This window comes from Clytia hemisphaerica, unplaced genomic scaffold (assembly GCF_902728285.1).
Source record: "Clytia hemisphaerica strain Z4C2 unplaced genomic scaffold, Clytia hemisphaerica genome assembly, whole genome shotgun sequence".
NCBI lineage: Eukaryota > Metazoa > Cnidaria > Hydrozoa > Leptothecata > Clytiidae > Clytia > Clytia hemisphaerica.
This window is the reverse complement of record NW_027103938.1, coordinates 893,015-916,500: the sequence shown is the minus strand read 5'-3', so window position 1 is coordinate 916,500 and position 23,486 is coordinate 893,015. Positions and strand designations below refer to the sequence as shown.

At 35.5% G+C, this 23,486-nt stretch overlaps 2 protein-coding genes across 3 annotated transcripts; both read right to left on the bottom strand.

The window, feature by feature from the left end:
- Positions 1 to 263: 263 nt before the first annotated feature.
- On the bottom strand, positions 264 to 7,050 carry LOC136809882 (L-threonine ammonia-lyase-like). The gene is made up of 7 exons (XM_067066441.1): positions 6,830 to 7,050; positions 6,276 to 6,472; positions 5,877 to 6,007; positions 4,859 to 5,019; positions 4,590 to 4,682; positions 4,255 to 4,327; positions 264 to 564 (listed from the first exon to the last, which is right to left on the bottom strand). Exons 1-7 carry the CDS (start codon positions 7,023 to 7,025, stop codon positions 393 to 395), a joined length of 1,023 nt encoding a protein of 340 aa, XP_066922542.1. The 5' UTR covers positions 7,026 to 7,050; the 3' UTR covers positions 264 to 392.
- Positions 7,051 to 8,122: 1,072 nt separating this feature from the next.
- Positions 8,123 to 23,227, bottom strand: LOC136809881 (polyamine-transporting ATPase 13A3-like). 2 transcript variants are annotated; one of them, XM_067066438.1, is made up of 3 exons: positions 23,111 to 23,227; positions 9,639 to 12,184; positions 8,123 to 9,250 (listed from the first exon to the last, which is right to left on the bottom strand). In XM_067066438.1, exons 1-3 carry the CDS (start codon positions 23,206 to 23,208, stop codon positions 8,316 to 8,318), a joined length of 3,579 nt encoding a protein of 1,192 aa, XP_066922539.1. In that variant the 5' UTR covers positions 23,209 to 23,227; the 3' UTR covers positions 8,123 to 8,315. The 2 variants fall into 2 exon arrangements, with proteins under 2 accessions (XP_066922539.1, XP_066922540.1); XM_067066439.1 differs by lacking the exon at positions 23,111 to 23,227 and adding an exon at positions 22,898 to 23,091.
- Between the last annotated feature and the right edge of the window lie 259 nt (positions 23,228 to 23,486).

Sequence of the window (23,486 nt, the reverse complement as noted above, 5' to 3'; positions counted from 1 at the left end):
CTAAGAAAAGGCTTCGAAAATTTTTGACGTTCTTATAAAAAAAAAACGTGTAAACCTATTCAAGTATAAAGTGCATTTTAAAGTTGCGAAAGAAATCACCATCTAATTAACCTTTAATGACATATTTGGAGCCTTCTGAGTAATGAGATCAAGTTGTTTTATCTTCTTAACGAGGGGGCAGCAGATTGTAGACAGGGAAACGTTAAACTATCTGATTAGTCGAATGATATCGCCTGAGAAACTTTAAACGAACTAACATCAAATCTGTCTGTGAATGGTGTATTTCTATAATATATGGATCTCTAGTATTAAAAAAGGAGCTGGATTACAAATTTTATTGAATATATTTTCTGATGGCCTGAAAACTATTCATACTAAAAAGATTCATGTTTTCAGAGTCCAATGTGTTGAGTCAGATCTTTAAGAGTGACATTTCCACCGGTCACAATTACCGTCACTTTTTTCCCTTCGGCTTCCGGTACTTTATTCGATTGCAGTGCAGCGAACGCAGCCGCACCTGACGGCTCAACCACCAAACCAAGACTAAACAATGTCTTCATTGCCCTGTGAAAATGAGAGATGGAAGCAACGATTCAACTTATGTCTTGATGCTGTTTTGTAACAATGACAAAACAAAAAGGACGACGAGCGTGTAACAATAAAGTAAGAAAATCTAGGTATTTTATCTAAAGATAGTTAATGTTTTACGAAGTAGTGCATTCACCTGAATAGCAAGTCTTTCTGGTCTTGTCTATGTGAATTATTTTGTAAAAAATGCTCTTCTTCTCTTGAATTGTTCCTTGTGAATCATTTTTTGGAAATGGAATTGGTCGTACATGCATGGATTATTGGTTTATCTATCTTATAGATCGATCGAACTTAACCATTTGCACGAGGATGGATATAAATTAAATCGCAATAAAAACTCCCTTACACCATGGATTTATTACAGAGACTCTGGATAAACATCGAATGAAACGGTGGAGAGCAAAGTATTGTCTTTCTATTGTTTCAGAAAACAATTGATGTTCTAGCTTTGTCCGCAAAGGACAACTGTCATGGCGGCTCGAAGATGTCTTATTTAAAAAAACGTTTATCAGTCTTATGTTTAAAAAGTTCTCTAGCTCTTTCTTTTTGTACATTTGCAGAAAAAAAAGTTTGAAAGTAGGCTAGCATACCAAGCTGGATACATTTGTGAAATCTAATGTGAGAAAATCATCATTAGACAAGAAATTCAGACAAAATGCTTATAATTTAACAAAATTTTCAATTGGAAATATCTTTCCAAGACTGTCCCCAGAAGAGCTGAAATTAACATAAATAAGACTTGAGTCTCTTGGCTCCACTGTGGTATGAAAATCCTTTGGAGGCACGTGGAGGCAAGGTGGTTTTTTTGAGGTTGAAGTTTGAAAATTTCCGGTGTCAACATTAAATTTCTTATACACAACACGTCTTTTGCATCTTTCTCACAGCTTGAAACGTCATAACGACTTATAATTATCAATTAAGTGGAAGAATCTGACTCTGACAGGACAGTTTTAAGTCTCTTTTGGGAATTGGATGAGTGATTTTCGATAAGAAATGTAATAAAAATGCTTCGAAAAATCATTTAATGAGGGAAGGAGAGTGAACAATAATATCATTACTGCGGACATAGCTAGTACACAAGAAATTGGCAAAATTCAGCTCATTGTTTTTCCAGTGTCTATAATAATTCCATGCTTACACAATGGACCAGAAAACCAAAAGATGATGTTTTCTTTCACTTCTTTTTACTTTGTTTCGACGACTTATAGTATAGTTTTTGTTATTAATAAACTCTCTCAGGCGAGGCCAATTTAATTTGTTGTTTTACGGGCCACACTACCCAAAAAAGAGGGTTGGTCGGTCGGGAAAAAATAAAAATAAAAATAGAATTTCACCTTTAAAATCTCCTAAAAAGGCAGCAAAAACTACTACATCTTGACAAAAATGTGCAAAAGAAAATAAAAAGGCACGTAAAGGTCGATTTCATGGATGAAATGAAAAACTGAACATAAATTTCTCAAAACTTTTGAAAAACTAACAAAATTTTGCAAATTTTGGAGTCTGTAAGTAAAGCAATGAAAATAAAAATGTACTACCAATAGCAGTGGGCTATAGAGACCTTTTTTTTCAAAATTAAGTTTGCATAATTTTTTTTGGTTGGTTGGGACCCAAATAACATAGATCTAAGATATTTTTGGATATTTTCAAAAAATGGCGGTTCTCCGCCCTTTTTTATGCCCAAAATGGGCCATTTTCGGGCCATTTTGCTTGGAAAAAAAATCTAAAACCTGCTGTGTTGGTGCTACAACCATCAAATTAGGCTCAAAATGATCCTTGGAAAAAAGAAGGATTAGAATGTAACAATTATATACCTCTGCCATATATATAAACTTAAAAAATTAGGTTTTTCGGCCAAAATTGACCAAAATTGCGAAAAAACAGGATTTTGCCTGGAAAAAATTCTAAAATCTGTTCTGTTTGTGCTACAAGCCTCAAATTAGGGTCAAAATATTCCTTGGAAAAAAGTAGGATTAGGATGTAACAATTATATACTTCTACCATATATATAAACTTCAAAAAATTTGGAAATTGGGCCAAAATTGACCGAAACTGGGGAAAAAAAGGGTTTGCCTGGGAAAAAAATCTAAAATCTGTTCTGTTGGTGCTATGAACCTCAAATTATGCTTAAAATATTCCTTGGAGGAAAGTAGGATTAGAATGTAACAATTATATACCTCTACCATATATATAAATTTAAAAAATTAAGTATTTAGGCCGAGATAGACCGAAACCGGGAAGAAACTGGGTTTTGCCTGGAAATAAAACCTAAAATCTGCGCTGTTCGTGCTACAAACCTCAAACTAGGCTTAAAATGTTCCTTCGAAAAAAGCAGGATAAGAATGTAGCAATTATGTACCTCTTAACATGTATATAAAATTAAAAAAATAAGGTTTTCAGGCCAAAATGGACGGAAACCGGTAAAACCCAGTGTCTTCCCGGTTTCCGTCCATTTTGACCTGAAAACCTAATTTTTTTAATTTTATATACATGTTAAGAGGTACATAATTGCTACATTCTTATCCTGCTTTTTTCCAAGGAACATTTTAAGCCTAGTTTGAGGTTTGTAGCACGAACAGCGCAGATTTTAGGTTTTATTTCCAGGCAAAACCCAGCATTTTCCTGGTGTCGGTCCATTTTGGCCTAAATAGCTAATTTTTGAATTTTATATATGTAGTAGAGGTATGTAATTGCTACATTCGATTCCTACTTTTTCCCAAGGAACATTTTAAGCCTAATTTGAGGTTTGTAGCACAAATAGAACAGATTTTAGGTTTTATTTCCAGGCAAATCCTAGTTTCTTCCCGGTTTTGGTCTATCTCGGCCTAAATACTTAATTTTTTAAATTTATATATATGGTAGAGGTATGTATTTGTTACATTCTAATCCTACTTTCCTCCAAGGAATATTTTAAGCATAATTTGAGGTTCATAGCACCAACAGAACAGATTTTAGATTTTTTTCCCAGGCAAACCCTTTTTTCCCCAGTTTCGGTCAATTTTGGCCCAATATCCAAATTTTTTGAAGTTTTCATATATGGTAGAAGTATATAATTGTTACATCCTAATCCTACTTTTTTCCAAGGAATATTTTGACCCTAATTTGAGGCTTGTAGCACAAACAGAACAGATTTTAGAATTTTTTCCAGGCAAAACCCTGTTTTTTCGCAATTTTGGTCAATTTTGGCCGAAAAACCTAATTTTTTAAGTTTATATATATGGCAGAGGTATATAATTGTTACATTCTAATCCTTCTTTTTTCCAAGGATCATTTTGAGCCTAATTTGATGGTTGTAGCACCAACACAGCAGGTTTTAGATTTTTTTTCCAAGCAAAATGGCCCGAAAATGGCCCATTTTGGGCATAAAAAAGGGCGGAGAACCGCCATTTTTTGGAAATATCCAAAAATATCTTAGATTTATGTTATTTGGGTCCCAACCAACCAAAAAAAATTATGCAAACTTAATTTTGAAAAAAAAGGTCTCTATAGCCCACTGCTACTACCAAATAAATTTTATTTTTATTTCGACTTTTGGAATTTCAGGGTCGGTCGGGCCCGTAAAACAACTAATCAAATTGGTCTCGCCTAATCAAATACAGTCTGAACATACTACATATTAACTTTCACTTTCAATTGAGAAAAACCTACAATATGAATTATGAGGGATACCTTTTGAGTTCATCTTCAGAGACAAGGAGAATCCCTTCAGTGTATTTCTTGATCATCTTGTAAGTCATCTCACCTGAGAATGAAATAACAAGAACTGACTGTCGGTTTTCAGTGTTGACATGTTCACAGAATGGGAAATTTAACCAACTGAATGGGAAATTTAACCAACCGACTGAGAATTTCGTGTTTTTTTACACGATTTTACACAATTTACACGGAATCGTGCTTTTTTTTGTCTTGGTATTATTTCCCTAGTGCAGCACTCAAAAACTAGTCATTGTCGTATTGAAAATACACATTGATTTCGACAGAGATTAGAATACCATATTACATACCAGCGGTAGGAGGGGCGAGACCCGTCGCGATGGTTGGCTTTCGATTGAATAACACTGGGCCATCAGCTTTCAACGCTTCGTACATTTTCGGCACTGGAAATAAAAAAAACACGGTCGATACTCTACTATGAAGAATACAGAAAAGTTCTCAAATCTTAGAAGGTGGTTCCTCGTTACGGCAAGAGTGTGAGGTACCTTCTGTTAGAACAACTCCTAAAAATCATAAAAAGAATCCACAATTCTATATTTCGCAAGCTTGCATGACCCACCATTCTCTGCTTCGACACCATAAATTCTTGTATTTTGCCAACCATCAGATAGTTTGAGAGCGGCAGCCACACCAGCACAAAGACCACCACCTCCACAGCACACCAATACGATATCTGGTTGCTGTTGTCGCGAAGTCTGTGCCATCAATTCCATACCTGCACTGTAAGAGAAAATAGAGAGAGAGAGAGAGAGAGAGTAAAAAATATAAATGTCTCCATATGTATGGTATCATCACAGGGTTTTAGAGTGAAAGCGAGTTTTCCAAACATCGACTACAATAATCTGGAACTTTCAATTTAATTTGACTGATTTCTCCATCTCATTTTTGAAACGTCTTCAGCTCCTTTTGTTCCTGACCCTTGTTTAATGAGGTCCTTATTTTGATTTTAGGCAATCGCTAATATGGTTCTTACACAACGGCAACACTTGTGACATCCTAGGCTCGATTTGGTTGCTAAGTAAGCTGTTGAAGATTTTATTGAAACACATTTTTGTCTTTTAAGCCAGCCCACGTCAAACACAAAAGGAACGTCAGAGGCTACTTTAATAGGATAAATTTTGGCGGGGATTATAGATTTCATGGATCTGGGTGTCATCATCGAAAATGAGTCCCAATGGAAATTTAATAAGGTCTTATCCGCGAAACTTTTTTGAACAAAACTCAAAATATTTCAGACAGTTACTTTAAAAATTTCAACTGACATCAAAGAAGCGCTATTAATGCGTATTTCGACAACCAGTATGTATAGTTTGGCAGTAAAGACACAATCATGAAAATATTGTCTCTGATTTTAATGCCATATCCGCAATTTTAAGTCCCCGCGAAATTTCTTGGATGAGCCCAACCGCAAATTTAATCCCCGCGAAAATTGATCCCAGTAAAGTAACGTAAAAAGCGCAGGAGTTAAAGATTTAAAATTGTAGCTGATTTTGATAATGAAATGCAAATGACAAAGACGTAGTTAAGTGAGCAATAACCTTCGGACAAGAGAACAAAAGAAAAGAAAGAAGACCAACCTGGCGTTTCCAAGTATAAGGAAAGGGTCATCATAAGAATGAAAATACATTCCATCGGTTCGTTCAATTTCATTGTTTACATTTTCCACGAGTTGTTGGACTGGTGAACGATTCACTGTACAACCGTAAGACTGAAAGCGAAAGTCATTTTCATTAATCGAAAAGCAAAAATTGAGTTACTTGGTGACTATAATACAGAATTTGCTATTTTACAGCAATAGGCGGTTACTTTTTATGTAGAAATTTTAGTTTAGTTTTTGTTTAAAAATTTTTTTCTTCAATTGTTGAAGCATCCCTTTGGATATTAGTCGAAATTTCAGAGACCTCCTCAATCACACGCGGGGAGCATTGCAAAGCCCAACGTTTTTACTTTCAAGTATTTTGACCCTGTGGACAAACCTCAATTGTTGTTTGACGATCCTTTGGTGCTTCGTTGGGCATGTACACAACACCTGGCATGTGTTCTTGATTCGAAACGAACGCAAAAGCTTTCCCATAATTGCCAGCAGACATGGTGACCAAGGTTCTCTTCTTTTGTCGATCTTTGTCACGTAGGTTGAGAAATTGATTGACCACACCACGGATTTTGAAAGAGCCTTTCTTGAAAATAGAGAAGAGAAAGAAAAGAATGAGACATAACTAGCATCGTACATCGGAAGCTCGCAACAATACCACCAGGAAAAATCTTAAAACGGCGTTTTTCAGATTTCCCCTATATTTTTTTTAGACATACCTTATCGGGGAAAAAAATGTCGGAGTTTTATTTAGTCGGTTGTTTTTTCTCGTCGGGGATAAATTTCGTCATTTCAGGCATTTTCGTCACTTTCCCCCGACATTTTTTCCCCGATAAGGTAGTACTTCTATTATGTAATTCTTATTAAAATCTTGAGCTAGACGAGCCACCTGACGAATGGAAAACTTTCAAAACACTTCGAGAGCTCTCCCATACCAACCTGTGCTTTGCAAACATTCCAATTTCAGCGACAACGAATCAACGTTGGGAATTTCTCCACGTAAACGATTCTCCATTCCATGGACCAATGGTGTCTCTATAAAGAGTGTGCTCGATAGGTCTTTCATGTTTTGGTGCGCTTTTTCGATATGCGACAATGTGATGTCATCGACACTCATACCATGTCGAAAACTCATCCCGATATACGTTTTGTAATTTCTTCTAGTAAAATAAATACCAATCGTCGTATAATTGTAGGAAAGGTTTGGAATTCTGATTATCCCTTCCAAAAGATTTGATCACGGTAACAATTTCAGTCGATTTATAGATTTCGTCGCTAGGTAGTAGGATAACTTTTTAATGCGTAATTTCCAACAGAATAATGCGTACAACTTGTATTAGAGAAAATTGAAATTAACGCAATTCGGGAACATTCATTAGAAAGGAAGAAACAAAGCAGACCAGATCAGGCAATCAATGCAAAATGAAACTAAAATCTGATAAAATACGTATAAAATTTTCATAGATATAATTTTAAAAAGTATATTATGTGTGCTATAAAATTTATATAATTTACTTAATTTACTAAACTAGGAAGTGTATAGACTACAAACAACCTCTATCGGTTTGTCTCAAGTCTGTGAGAGTGATTTTATGTCAGATAAATTGAATGGAATCACACGGATTATTTTACACGTACATCAAAGGTGATGATATTTCATTCTTCAAATGTGAAAATCAATTAGAAAATTGCTTCAAAAGCTTGATACATTCAAAGGAATCTTTTCAAATTCAAGAATTCAAGCATCAGTAGAATCAGTCACAATAAGGAAACTCGAATGATTCGGTAAAAGAAACCCCATTACACGTTTTTTTTTTTATAAGAACAAACTATATAAGAACATAAGGCTTCGAGGCCCAAAAATTTAAGAACATTCTAAGAACATTCTAAGGCTTTGGAGACTTAAAAACATGCATTTTCTTAAGAAATTACATCAAAATGCTCAAAAAATGCTGAAAATAAGAACATTTTAAGAACATTTTTAGGCTTCAAATCCAAAAAACTAAGAACATCCGAAGGCTTCGAAAATTTTTGACGTTCTTATAAAAAAAAAAAACGTGTACCACGATATAGAAGATAATCTAAAAAACACATTATTGCTCTAGAATGAGCTCATAATTATAGAAAAATCACAAATCTAAACTACAAAATATATGTCGTTAGTATATTCAAAGTCGATAGTCGATAAAAATATTTTTAAAATTTCACAGTCAAAAAAATCTCTTTCAATCAAATCAGTTATTTTCGTCCTGAATAAACTTTCATAGGCTTAGCGCGATCCCCTCAAAAGGAACGAAGACGGGTTTAGATTTAAAAAAATGTATTGCAGACTGTGTTTCTGCTTCGATATTTGCCACCTGACGGGAGGGGGGGGGTCGGGGCTCTCTAATTTGAATTCAAAAAATCTATCAGTATGAAGTTTATGTCAAACGCCCAAACTTTTGTACCAAGTATCATCATGAAAAATTTCCTTTTGAATTTGTTGGTACTTTGTTAACTGTTTTTTATCTTCATAGTTTAACCAATCTTTCATGATGTCAGTTTCCATGAGAACATATTCCACAAAAACAGACACCAACAAATTACCAGCTATCAAACCAAAGAATACGTAATAATAAGAGCCTTCCGGTTTCATCTGTAGAAGACTGAATAAATCTCGAACTTCTTTGGGTGGGCCAGTTGCAAGGAAGGTGGTGAAGCCCAATAACACTAAACCAGACAACAACAATAGGATGTTGGTATAGAAGGGCTTACGGAATGGTTTACCGACGGAGAAAACGAGCGCAACAAAGATATATTGATAACACGTCAACGTGAACAAAATAGTGTTTTCGTACGCCAAAAGATAACCGTCTGAATCATGTGTCTGATTCTTGAAAGCACTCATTGGTTGATAATAAGGTAAGGTTTGAACGAAAAAATAAGAAGCGACTTGAAATGAGGTTTGTATGGCAATTTGAATGACGATCGAAAAAAGAACGTATGGATGAACGAGCCTTCCAAGTGGACGCAAAGCCACTAACACACCGCTGGGTTCCGTACGACTCATGGTGATAGCGAACGGCATAATGGTGAAGAGGTCAATGTAGAGGTACTGAAAATCGCCCATATTGACTCCCACCCAATACATGATGAGAACGGAAGTGTATTGAATCATACTGTACAACGCCATGTATTTGAAGATATTGAAAGAAGTGACGAGGGCGCACCGCCCTTCCTTAATGACGTCCACCACACAACTAATGTTTGGTGTTTTTGACGTGAAAGGAGATGCGACTGATGCTTCCGTTTCGGAGAGAGAAATTCCAGCGTTCGCTCGTTTCAACGCACCACAATCGTTAGCTCCATCACCACACATGCCTGAAATTAGAAGAATTCATGAAAATACCTGCTTGCTCCTAACAAATAACTATGCTCTCTATTTCGATCTTCAAGGGGAAGTGGATTTCCTTCGAATAAGGGAGCTTATCGAATAAGGGAGCGTCATTTATGAGAGTTTCTTTTTGACGGGGACTTTAAATTTCATCGAATAAGGGAGCGTATCGAATAGTAGAACGTCGAATTAGAGAGCGTCAACTGTAATAATAAACTAACTATCCTACAAAATGAGCTCTCGTCTTCCCTTTCCTTTTCGAAGGGCTCTGGAAGCATTCTGCCCATTCGGGAGGTGTGTGTAATACAATGACTGCGGGCGATCGATCTTAAACAAAAGGACAGCTATAAAATAAACCCAACTATAAGGACTTACCAACACTGTAACCAAGGCTTTGTAGACTATCAACAAGTAATGTTTTCTGATCAGGTAGCATTCTGGCAAAGATTGTGCCACGAACCAGAAGACGTTCGAAGAGTACTGGCTCTTCATCATAGATATGCGCGAATACTTTCCCAGTCACTGCAAAATGGTAGTCTGTTCCTGAATATTTTTCGAAATCGGATTTCATTTTCTCGAATAGGATAGGTTTGTTCTTTTCTTCCTCCTCAAGGGCATCTAGTTCACCGACAATATTGTATTGAAGCTTATTCCCATCACACTGTGTTATGGAGACGATCTTCTCGTGTGCTCTGACCATGTTACATTCCCTGGCCACACTGACAGCTGTTAAAACATTGTCTCCAGTGACCATGACAGTTCGAATGTTGGCCGTTTCCAATTGATTGATGACACTTGTGGTGACAGGTTTTAAAAGATTCTTCATGACGATGAAGCCAAGGAAAGTTAAATCTGATTCTGCTTGTCCACGTACGTAATGTTGAATTTTATGCCAATGAACTGACTTCGGAAGTGATTTATGTGCTAGTGCAAGGACGCGATACCCTTGCCTTGTGTAAGTCATTAAGCATTCTTCGAAGTTGTCAGGGAGTGATTCTTTTGTACTTAACGAGGCGATCATTTCAGGTGAACCTTTGGCGTAGATTTCCATGTTTGGTGCTCCCAACTTACGAACAACCACACTCATGCGTTGAAGCTCGGAACTAAAGGTGAACTGCTTTAAGATGGCTACTTCTAAAGGTAACGATTTGTCATCTAAATATTTCATTCGAACCGAGTCGACGGCTGACAGTTTCGGACGAACGATAGTCGGTACCATACTCCCATACCGTTCCGTTTCCACTCCCCCGGACTCTTCTAAATCCCACACTGTTGCTTCAAACATTTTCAAGTCCAAAGGATCGCCAGTAATATGACCATCGATAATAGTCAACGAATGACAACATGCCATTCCTATAGTAAACTTATCTTGTGAATCCTGAGATACTGATTCTTGTAAATGGTTAAAGTCGTTGCCACACACCGGAATAATCCCGCAAAAGTCTAAACCATCCTCTGTCAAAGTTCCTGTTTTATCAAAGCAAAATAAATTCAAATGTCCACTGATATTGATTCGCGATGGACTGATACAGAAAATGTCTTTCTTTTTGAGACGATGTAACGCATAGACTGTTCCAACACTCATTGCAGCCGGCAGTGCGGGTGGTACCGCAATTGTAATCACATCTAACGCTTTCTTGAACATCTGTCCTACTGTCGCCCCATGGTAATAAAAAATAACTAAAGTATATATAAGTCCCACTGCAGCAAAGGAGGCTAGTACTCCTACAAACTTCATAGCGTCAGAGATGAATTTAAAATCAACGGGTTTTGGATACAAAATAGATCTTATCAAACCTCCCTTCATGGTAGTGAAACCAGTTTTGACGACCACTGCTAAAACCTTTTCATTGCCAAAATATCTCGTTTGCAAAACTTGTGTCCCGCAAAACAAAGTGTTTCTTTTAAACCGTAATGAATTGTAGATAGGACTTTCTTCTTTGGAGAGAGGTTTGTTCAATGATGTTTTAGTTACAGGGACACTTTCCCCTGTCAGCATACTTTCATTCACAATGGCAGTGCCACTGATCAAGGTAGCATCACATAAAAGCATACACCCCTCTTTCGGAATGACTAAAATATCTCCCGGTACCAAGTCTTTGGAATGAATGGATATCTCTTGCCCGTTGGCGTCTAGCACCGTCACCTCTGAGGATTTGGAGATCATGTTATGAAGGGTGACCAAATGCTGTCGTGTTTGATACATACTTATGATGATCGAAGTAAGCGAGATGAAGACGATCGCAGAAGCGTAATAATAGTAATCGTCCATGAACCACAACAAACAACTTAGAGCTTGGAAGATGTAAAAGGGGTCGGCACACTCTTGAAAGAACAGTGTGATGTATGGTGTGACTTTGATATCGATGATATTAGGTCCAAACCATTTGATTAAATCCTGTCTATTTTGTATTTCATTATTGGAAGAATTGAATTGGTACAAGTCGTGTATGGATGCGTTATCGTCCACACTTTCCGCTTCTTTATACCTTTCTGAAAACTCGTCGAAGTAATATTTCAAACGTCGGTACATGAAATAAGTGTATGTCTTGTTTTGTGTATCGCTTAAGTAACTTGTGGAGTTCGATCGGAAAGGTAAAGCCTCTTTCGGAAATTGTCTTGAGAAAACGGGTTCCACGAAGATCGTACCAAACTGATCAACCAACAAGACACGTTGAGCAATCGATAACGAACATTTCGAATGAGTCAGGTATAATTTCCAGTCAGGTTTCCAGTAGGTGACCAACCATAAGAATCCAGCGGTTAGGATGACTCCTAGTATATAAAGAAATGTCTTGCCACAATTCCGTTTGTAACCATAACAAGTGGTGATGTTGTCTTCGACGAGGTCTTCGATTTTACAACATGTGGTGTCTTGAATGCTTGCATAATCTGTTTTCCGTGTCATTTCGGACTCCAATCTTAAAGATAAAAATAATGTTAAATGATTACTTTGATAATAATTATCCAAGGCTAACTGTTGTAACGTTTATTGCATAACGCCTATTAAAGAACATGGGTGCAATTAAATGACCTACACTCAAAAATGCTAAATAGTCGTAAGTATGACTGTTTCAATGTTAAAGACGTTTATTCCTTCAAATGACAAGTGACTTTTTTCAAGATGTTGAATGTAAATTAAAAATGGTCTTGATTTGTCTTTTACTCGTAAAATACAATGGGTTATATTTTTCTCGTTCAGAGTTTTCAATATTTTCCTCGCCTAAAACATTTAAAAATCCTGAAACTCAAAAAATATATCCCATATTGTACTCAGTACCGTGCGATAATGTGCGAAAATCGATTAAAGCAACAATGAATGCAATTCGTAAAAATCTATTTACAAAAAAGTTTTTTTATAGAAAAAAACATAAATGATTTTACGCTACCAATTTAAGGAGGTCATCGACCCTTAGAGACCCTTTTTTGAAAAACACTGTTCTGCAAAGTTATTTAAAGTTTTTTTGGTCCAAATTGATAGTATATACTGTAAATAAAAAATTCCGACAATTTTTTTCAAAATGGCACCCCGTTGCTAGGGGCTACGGCCCCGGCAACCCGGAAAAATAGAAACTTTGCGACATTTTTTCTCAAGTTAGCTTTAGAATTAGAAGTTGAAACTTGGCAGGATTGTTACTTGGATGAAACTCTATGAAATGAATGAAAATTTTTTTTCTGCATAGCAACGGTTGCTATGGAAACTAGAAAATCATGTTTTCCCTAGTTACCATGGCAACGGTTGCTAAGGGAAAAAAAATTTTCATCCATTTCATAGACTTTCATCCAAGGAGCAATCCTGCCAAGTTTCAACTTCTAACTCCCAACCTATCTTGAGAAAAAATGTTGCAACCGCCAATTTTTACCAAATTCGACATTGTGAGAAAACATGCGGTAAAGTTAGAAATCACTGTTCCAATAAGGAAAATAGCTTTATACGTAGTTTCTTTTGCTAATTTTAGTTAATTTACAAATACTTTAAATCATTTCAATAGAATAATTGGTTAAACTGACTCAACTGGGACATTTTGGCCGATTTAAGCAATCTGAGGTGCATCCTCAAAATTGCCTGCAGTTGCGCAAGAATTGCCGCAAAACAGTTTAAAAGGGTACAAGGAGCAAAAATTTGTGCTTTGTTCACTTCAATAATGATTTGAATCTATCCAAGAGAAAGAGAACAAAAAGTCAACTGTATTTGTCCAAATGCTGCCTTGAAATTCCCAGTGTTTTGTGTAAGCTACGTCCACATATAATTTTGTACTTTCACTTTCACTTTTAAACAGTTTTCCGAAATGAACCGAAATGAACCGAAATGAACCAAAATGAACCAAAATGATCCAAAATTGTAGCAAATCATCCTCATCAAACTTCAAATACATATGCAAACATATCTCATACATGCTTACTCACTATAAATGGGTGTTTAAAAGAATCTCATAAGAATAATGGTGATGAAAATACAAAAAACAAAGAAAATTATTTACGTACCTTGTGCTTATCTTTGGAGGTTATTATAAACTCAATTCAGAATAAATCTCATATAATATTAAGAAGCATGGTTCCTTGGAGTATTAAAGACCTCTTTTAAGTATAAATGAGCTTTAAAATGCCACTCAAAACAGGAAATAAACACATAGAAACACATAAAGCACAGAGGTTACTCTCAGTCAACCCACCTCTCAAATGATTTCAAGGGCGGTGAATATTTACAATGTTTATAACTCGATCGCGGTACGCGTAAGCGACTTTTGAACTTAGCATAGAGAATCTTTGCGACTTTAAGACGTCCCGTAAAAAACTTCAAGCAGCTTGAAGCGCTAGAAGCAGAATTATAGCTGTTTTATCTCTGGGCGGAAATACGGGCGCAAACGGGCGGAGACCAATTTCTGTCTAGGTAAGTATCTTTATAACTAAAATTTTTAACCTTCCTCTTCTTTTTATGACCTGAAACTTTGGGAAGTTGTTGTGAATAGGTTATATTTGAGTTTTAACCAAAAAATGAAAATTTGACCAGAAAAAAGACAGACTGATATTATATGGGTCGATGACCTCCTTAATTAACAAAGCCTTCCAGTGTTACTGTAAACGCTCACAAAGTTTTTTTTTACCATTAACCCTTTAAGTGTCACGGTAATGTTTTTCTAAGTTTTTAAATAAAATCATTAACTTTAAAACTTTAAAGGCTTATATCTCCGGATCTAGAAGGAGTTAGAAGCTTGTTTATAGTTCGTTGGATAGCTTAGAGTCTCGATTTAGGAAAGGCAGGGTGGGCGGCGGATAAGGAGGGGGTAGGTAAGGGAAATTAAAGCAGTCAAAACCATGGACCTGCGCGGACCTGCCTGAATAATATAAAGGTGCCTAGTGGTAAAACAATTCGCTGAAGGACAGAATCAAGTATATCAGGGCCAAATTTGGAAGTTCTTGGATCACTAGTTGACCAAAAATGGTCAAAAAACGGTCAAAATCTTTAAAATGTGGATTTTTGTCAAATTTTTTCAATTTTTTGACTTTTTAGCTCAATATCTCGCTGAAAAGACTCACTTTTGAGTTTTTTTTTGCTTGACCAGAAAGCCCAATCCAATTCCTACGAGTTAGACTAAAAAAGCTTCGCCCTCCTACATAGCCCATGTCTGATATATACAACATTGGCACTTAAATGGTTAAAACAAGATCATTAATGGTTTTGACTTGAAGTTTGCTTGAGATACGATCACGCGATCGTGTGAAGTTAGATAAGAGACAAAGGAGAAGCAGGAGAAGATCGTGCACTTCTTTGTTCCCATACATATTTCAAGCAACTTTCAAGCAACAGTGCAAATACACCCAGAGACCCATGATGATTTTAAGCATCTCGAGATCAGACATATAAAAAAACAAAAGCTTTCTAAATTGTTTTAAACTGAGCTGACACGTCAATCAAAGCCCAAAAGACAAAGCGGTCAAATTAAGAAAAAATCCCTCAAATCACAACAGCAATTTCGTTAAGCATTATTCGTATTTTCATATCCTGTGACATAACAATGGAAAAATCGTTTCACTAGTGCTTTTAACGAGCGACAATTAAATGAACGTTTACAGTCAATCAAATACAATTGAAAGCTTTCGAAAAATTGAATATAGTTTATGAATGCAACTGATACGAAGAGAAGGACGCATATAGAAAAAAACTTTATTTTAACAAGTTTGGATGAGTTTTTGAATTTGAATAGGTATGTTTTAAGTGTATCTAGCAACTTACGATTTTTACGTTAGTGAACATGTCTTTCTTACGTACATATGAATAATCTCTTGAAATGTCTTTATTGAAAGATGAGAGAGGAGAACGGTTATATGGAGTAATACGATTGTAATAAGAGTATTTGAAGCTATTTGAAGAGGGAAAGAAAGTAATAGATACGAACTGAACGAAAAACGATAAAAGTTATTTTAAGATAATTCGTTTTAAGATTGTTACTATGGATAATGTTATAATACTATACTTCGTATTTCCCATGCTTTGTGCAAAAGCGTAAGATAAAAGAGAAAGAGAGTTTTTGTAATAATGCATAATAGATTTCTTACTATGTTAAACGATAAATACACGTTGCAGCAAATGCGCTCAAAAAATCGAATTTAAAACACAGAAATCGTGAAAATATACATAAAGCGATGAAAGAAAGAGATGAACGAAATAGAGAATCGTGTGGCAAGAGAAATAATTTACACTAAGTGTGTGTTTAGAAATCTTTTCACTAGAATCAAAGGACTTACAAATATTTGTAAGTCGTTGCTAGAACTGAACTCAAGAGTGGGGGAATCTTTCATTTATAATTGTAGAATCTCTACATGGGCTTAGAATGTACTCTATATGGTCCTATATGCTTCATACAGTCGACAGCACTATATCGAAATGACAAGTATTGCCTTGAAGGGGAAATATTTCCCGAAGAGAAGTAACATTCCCCGGTTAGTAAGGAAATTCACCGGTTAACCACCTTTTTTTAATTCCATCTTTTCTATATTTTCTTCCTGATTCGGCACATACTTCCAGAACAGAGTACAAAAAATTGGTGGGTGGCGGCCAAAAAATAGGGAAATTATTTCCTTTTTGGGCTGTTTTGGGCTTTCGGGAAATACATCATTCCTGTGATGGCAGTTCTTGCGATTTCGATATTATGCTGCCGACTGTCTAGCAACCAATCTATTTTTGAAACCTAAACTTATATATTAAATCTTCTATTTTATTAGGTCATTAAAATGTCAGCTTCCGAAGAGAACTTTAACAAAGGAGTGCAAGTTATGGAAAACTTGATGGAAGTTTTGAAACATCTACCAGAGAGATTGGGAACGATTGAAGCATTGCGACAAAACTCTCCAGCAACGTGCAGTCCACCGAAATTGGTGCTACGAGAGGCTGGCACGCAAACCGAAGATTCGAACGTATATGCCATTTTATCTACCGTTGTCACTGAGTTGAAAGGTTTGAAAAGCCATGTCAGCTCTTTGGAAAGCAAATTTGATAGCTTTAGTAGAGAGGTGGTGGATGGTTTAAACCAGCAGGTGTCTAACCATCACAATCAACGATCGAGTAGTTATGAAGACTCGCCCACAAGGAGAGAGTTAGACGACTATAATATTGCACCGAGTCTACTTTCCCCATCAAGTCTCTGGCCGCAATTCTCAAATCACCAAAGCCACAGTGAAAATATCGAAATCGTACAGCCAGAGATCGATCAACCGTTAAACATTCAGATCGGATCAGTTTACAACATTAAAAAGGAGATCCCTCCAAGCCAAGATGGAATCGTTCAGCCAAATCCTCAAATGATGCTGCTGACAAAACAACCTGAGGACTCTATCAACCAATTAAATAGAAATCGAAGCTATCAACAATCAAATCAAAGTAAAAGAAATGCAAAGTTAAGGGGACAAGAAACAAAAAGAGGAAGATGTATGCGTAACGGATGCGCCATTTTCATACGTCAACAACTTGCAAAATCATACACATCAGAAGAGCTAGCCAGTAGAAGAGTTAATGCTAGTAGACGGACCTACCAAAAAGCCGAGATTAATAGTTCTGCTTTGTCACCTAATCGATTGAAAGTGATCATGAACAGTGCAAAAACCTTGTATAAAGATGAATTTGAAAAACTTCAAGAGAAGGGAGAACTTAATGAAATCGTGAACTCGAAATGTAGAGCTGTCAAGTGCAAGCTTAAAAAAATGAAGTGAAAACTGGTGAGATGTATTATAGGCATTAACAATACGCATAAATGCAATGCTATACAAAAACATTTTCCAGACGATTTTTCATTGCATTCGAATTTATAAAATCAACATTTTTCTTTGGAAAATATAAAATTATATGTAATACATAATAATGTAGAGTTGCATATAGTAAATTTTCGGGATGAGCTGGAGTTTTTATAAGATACTTAACTAATTGGTCATTTGAAGTAATAAAGTAATAGAAATGACGCGTTCTATAGAAAAAGTAATAAGATTGTTTTTATTACAAGCTAACGACCAACCAAATCACATTAGAGCTGGTAAAAACTCCATCTTGTCCCAAATTTTCACGACCCTCATTATGACTAGCTAAATAATTTTTAAGCCTCAAATACGCTCATGCTATGCTTTTGTAATGACGTATTACATAATGATGATTTACATATTGACAGTATACAGTAAATTATTATCTGAAATTTTGTAAACTGAGGCTCATTTGAAATTATGCTTAGTCAATACTAAAGTTATTTCAAGATTTTATAAAAAACATTAAACTAAAATAAACATTTTCTGAATGAAAAGAAATGAAATTCTTTCTGATTCTATTCATAGGAGCAACAAGCATTGCTTAGGAGCAACAAGCATTGCTGTCAATATTTCTTTCTATTGCCACTATAAGTATTCAAAAAGCTTTGTGCCATATTTAGATTTTTAAAGTAGGAAATGGATTAATATCGACTGGAAAGTTAACAAAATGAAAATACAAAGGAACTGATGAAACCTTTCTGAGAATGAAACCCCACCCACTGCTACACGAGTTCTATTTTATCATGAAGGTAATAAAGATACAGATGGAAAGAAAACGTCTCGGTAATGACCTAAAATGGTCGTTGAAATCTTTTATAAATCTATTCAAAGCGGCTTTTCTTTGATGTACCATCATTGGAAGCAAAAAACATTAATTTATAACTTTATAAGAACAGAAAGAGGCTGGTCCGTTGATTTTGAAAAACTTAATTTTGCGAGAAATCTTAGTTAAAATGCTATTTGACAGTTTCAACTGATGTTAGAGTAGAAGAGAGTACATTAATTTCATAAGGATACATTTTTGAGCTGGCATTTTGTTAACATTGAAAGTTGCATCACATTATCATTGAAAGTTTCTTATCTTAAAATCTTCACGTCTAAGTGGGCAGCGGTTTTCATACTCCGACAAAATGATCGATACAAGGTTCCTAATCGTAACACGTAATTCATTTTTAAATCTGTCGATGGCTTTATGGGCAGCTTCCCCTAGAAGTTTGGAGTATTGTGCTTAATATGTGGAGTTTTTTTCAATTTTTCATGACAAGGCTATTATATTTCAATATACTTGTTTCAAATGTAATGTCTTTTCATTCATCTTAAATATTCCCACAAGCAATTTTTTTTAAATCTTGAAGCAAAATCAGGCAAAATCAGGCAAAATCTCTCTCTTTTGAATTTTTGAATTGGCTATTTTTTGGACCTACCCCGGTGGGGTGGAGGTCCTATAAATTAACCTGTGTTCGTTCGTTCGTTCGTTCGTCTGTTACCAACTTTTCTCAGGATTGAATCATAGGAATCTTTTGATTTTTGGTCCAAAGGTGCAAAATGGTGGTGCCCAAAATGTGACGGAGCCCGATTTTCGAAAAAAAATTTTCTTGGGCAAATTTGGGCCAAAAAACGGCTAAAAAACAGGTTTTTTGTACTTTGTGAAAAATTGGATCATTAATTTTTTCTGATTTTTTGCATGAAAGTAGGTAAAAGATGGCTCAAGCATTTTTGTAAAAAACGAATTTTTCAGCTCAAAAAACGCATCTTTATCTATAAGAGTCACTATTAATAAGCATACATCAATGTTCTTAGCCAAATTACTCAATTTTTTTGATGAGATAAAAGTTTTTTTTGCTCACGAAGTCTTTAATATGAGAGAATATTTCAAGAGCATGAAATTTTGGTTTCTAAACGTTTTTTTTATAGTAACAAACGACTAATTTTAATAGATCGTCACTGTTTATGTTCTGAATGATTGTTTAATGGTCACGTCACTTAGATATCAATTATATATGTGTTAGATACATAACCAGGTAGGTCCATAAAAGTATCACTTGTTTAAAGAAGCATTACTGTACTGGCAAGGATGATTGTGAAAAATCCATAGGTAAGAAATTGAGAAATCCTAAGGTGAAAAGTTTACTTTTGGATTGGTCTAAAAAATGCACATGATGATTTTAAACCCCGTTCATCATCAACATCACCTTTTGTGACTCTGTTCTTGTTGGTTATAAAAGACTCTGTTCTTGATGGTTAAAAAAAGACAAGCGTTGTTATCAAATTTTGAAGCTGAAAAGCTGCAGTATTTGACAACGTTGCAGAATTTGACAACAACAAAGTTGTGGAATTTCGCAGCGCTGTGATTCTATACAATTTCCCAAACTGATACCGTAGAATTGTCCAATATCGACATGCATCTTGTTATTTCGACATAGCTGTAGGCTGGTCTTCGAAATAAAAAATCAAACATAAACAAATACATACGGGTTGGACATGAAAACAAAGAACTAAGTAGAATCAACTTTTTCAAAATTAAAATACAATATAAAATATTTTTATAATCAAAAATTATATTTAACAAATATCTTGAAAAGTAATAATTCATTACAAGCAAAGATAACTTGTGCAGAAAAGAAAGTCTTCATTCTTCGACCCCCGGATTTTTCATCGCATAATTTTTAAGGGAAATTGAAAGTAATTTCATTCGGCTTGTGATGTTTGAGAACTTGGATGTTGGGATACTGCAAGAATAAAGGTAAACAAAATACCGTCAACTGCTCCAACTTGGAACTATCTTACGCAACATGGGACGGCCATTCCACCACCATTTCACCAAACCTCCAAAGTCATTTGATTTGAGTTCAATACAAGATTTCTCTTTCACACCAAGTAGGCTTTTAAATCGGCAGGTACAAAATGCACAAAACATAATGCATATTGCACAATGCATAATGGTATTGTGTAATTTACAGAACGATTTTATATTTTCTAAAACTCTCCTTTGTAGAGGCTAAAACCGCAAAACCTCTTTAGAAGAGTTTCTTAAGTAAACATTCCAATCAGAGGGATTTCCCCAGACATGATATTTACTTTTCGAATCCAAACGAAAGAAACATTCGAATCATAACAACAAGGGGTTTTCTGTCAGCATAAATAATAAGAAGATGCAACAGATCAGAAAGGTTTCCCCCTTCCAGCCTTCTTCTCAAAAAAAAGGTAAACACATACCCCCCCCCCAAATAAAGGTTATGAAAAAAAAATTCTATGTTTACAAACACTCCTTCTCCAAGTTGAACAATAAACTATTGCAAGAATTCTCAAAACAAATTCAAAACATCTAACAAGATGGCTATAATGTCAAAATGTCAATAATGTAATTAAAAAGTGTGAGTTGTAAAAGTCTGAATGTAATTACCTTTTATTGTCATTTATGATGTTTGACATATTGCAAAAAAAATTATGTTTCGTATAAGAAGCAATTATTGTTAATTATTTGGTTGAACTGGTTTACTGTATCAAATTTCCCAGTTTAGTTGACACTTTGGTATTTTCGCTGCGTCACAGCAAAAGGTTTTTTTTATTTTAGTTTGCATCTTTGAAAGACCACGTCGGATTTAGGCAGGGCTGTTGGATTTAGGACCACTCACTGTAAACATTCGAAAAAGAAAAAATTCGAAGTTTATTTTCTTAGATCTAGCTTTGGCATGAAGCTCTTCAATTTATATTGGCTGGATATTGGCTTATCTAACAAAAAGCATTCACATGGGATTTCACCATCCAAAATTCAAGTTTACACCTTTATTTCCTAGCAGAAAGTGGTATATTTGTTTTGTTGAAGGTATTATCTTTCAAATTCTCCTTATTATAGCGTCTAAAATTGACATTTTTCAAATATTATGCATTATGCATTATGCATATGCATTATGTTTTATGCATTTTGGACCTGCCGGCTTTTAAATCGAAATATGAAAAAAAATCCGTAGTGGAAAAAAAACATGCAAATGTGAGCGTTTGACGTCACTCGCGTGGCAAGTTACACACTTGCTATTTGTTAATCTCATCGGGTGGTAGGCGGATAGGCGGTGGGCGTTCTCTAATTCTCCATTCGGCGTCCGGTCATTTTAAATGAAAACAAAAGTTAAAAAGGGCATGCTATCAGTGAAAGTAATCGTGACATGTTATGACAGAAATATGATTGATAAACTTGGTGGAGTAATCAAAACAAATTTGTTGTCAAAGAGATTTAACAGTAAGTGAAAATACAGGCCAGATATCGACAAGTCTCATGCTGCGTACACTTGTCCCAAGTTGGAGCAGTTGACGGTATAGTGTTTTTTCTGAAAGAAGAATTAACATTCTTCTAGACTGAAGGTGGTTGAACAAAATGTTTTTGGCATATTGATGTAACTGCCAGGTAAAATCCAAAGGTAGCCTTAGAAACATCTGTTCTTAAAATCCAGGAGCACATTTTAAGGAAAAACACATACAATTTTCGAGCGGACAATCTGTTCAAAAAATCCAGGAGCTAAATTGTGAAAAACACAACCAGATGCCAGATTTTTTTTCTAGGGACCTTCATGATTCTCTTAAAAGGTCTCATTTTCTAGGAGCATTTTAACTTTCTTAGAGAAAAGCTGTTATATTTTTCCAGGAGCATAATATTTCTAGAGAACAGATACATTTTCCAGGAGTCCAATTTTTCCCCAGCCAGAACAGATATGATATAATCCAGGAGAGCCCAGGATACAGAAGAGATAATTTTTTCCAGGAGAAAGGGACCTCAAGAACAGATATTTCATACTTCCTAGCTGATGGCTGCTCTTGAAAGGTACAGCTACAGGTGAAAAGGTTAAGGGTGCCGTAGTATAGTGGTAGTCGACCTTGGCTTCTGTGCAGGCGGCCAGGGTTCGATTCCCACTCACGGCAGTTCACTTGGCAAGTGAACATTTTTTCGCCCGGGTCAACCCATGCCATGTGAGGGGAATTGGGTAGTCAGTTCAAGGTGTTGACGGGACGCTCATTAGTAAGCGTCTATAGTTGCAAGAATAGGCCTCTAAAGCCTCCTGCAACTCAACCAAATAGAAATAGAAATAGGTCCTATTGTATTGGATGGCAAATGCATGGAACTTAACTGGCTCAAAACATATTTCTTGCATAAAAAAAAGACAGGGGAGACAGACCAATATGTGATTCAGTTGGAACAGCTTGTAGAGATTAGACCAAGCAACTAACAAGAAGGAGCTGAAACAAGTTGCTGAAGGGTATAAAAGAGCAAACAATACAAGAAGAAGCAAGAAGTCTCTAAAAAATCATCAAGATTTTATAATTTGAAGTAAATAAACTTATATACATACCCAGTGAATACACAGCCTTTAATGTTTGCAGGTATATAATCGCTAATTATTTCAATCTGATTACAAAATATCTTAAGTAATTACTGACACTTAAGACGTTTTGTTTTCTGTTCTGAACCGTATTTTTAACAAAAAAAATTTTGACGCCATTTTTAATTTTCTGGACTGGACTGTTCACTTTCGTTTTCTGAACTACTCAATGTGGGTACTTACTTCATTTTTTCCTGATCACCTGGGTTCGCCTTCTCAGCCTTCTGCTGTTTCTTTCCATCTTCATCTTGATTTTCAACATCTTTTTCAGGGGTAGTCATACTTTCAGACTTTGTTGTTTGAAAAGCTATGGAAAGCTATCTCAACCAGAAGTAACATGATACATATTATCCCCTTGAATTGAAACTTGATATTTCAAAGAAAAAAATTCGAAAAATGGTCCTTGAACGGTCTTGAATTTAGACGCTGGCCTGGACTCTAACATGAGTTCCCATAGAAAAAAATAAACAACTCATGGACTTTCGATTTCAGGCAAGGATTTTTGCTGAAGCGGGTGTTGTGTTCATGTTTTTTTTGTTACATTTTTGTTTATAAAGCA

Bases quoted from the DNA above. Each gene is read 5' to 3' on its own strand.
- LOC136809881 (XM_067066438.1), bottom strand. From the start codon at position 23,208: ATGACTACCCCTGAAAAAGATGTTGAAAATCAAGATGAAGATGGAAAG. The intron at 12,185-23,110 runs GTAAGTACCCAC...TTTATCTTTAAG, and splicing joins GGTGATCAGGAAAAAATGAA to ATTGGAGTCCGAAATGACAC. The intron at 9,251-9,638 runs GTAAGTCCTTAT...TTCTAATTTCAG, and splicing joins AAGCCTTGGTTACAGTGTTG to GCATGTGTGGTGATGGAGCT.
- LOC136809882 (XM_067066441.1), bottom strand. From the start codon at position 7,025: ATGAGTTTTCGACATGGTATGAGTGTCGATGACATCACATTGTCGCAT. The intron at 5,020-5,876 runs GTTGGTCTTCTT...TTTCTCTTACAG, and splicing joins CTTATACTTGGAAACGCCAG to TGCAGGTATGGAATTGATGG. The intron at 4,683-4,858 runs GTGGGTCATGCA...TTTTATTTCCAG, and splicing joins TGGTGTCGAAGCAGAGAATG to TGCCGAAAATGTACGAAGCG.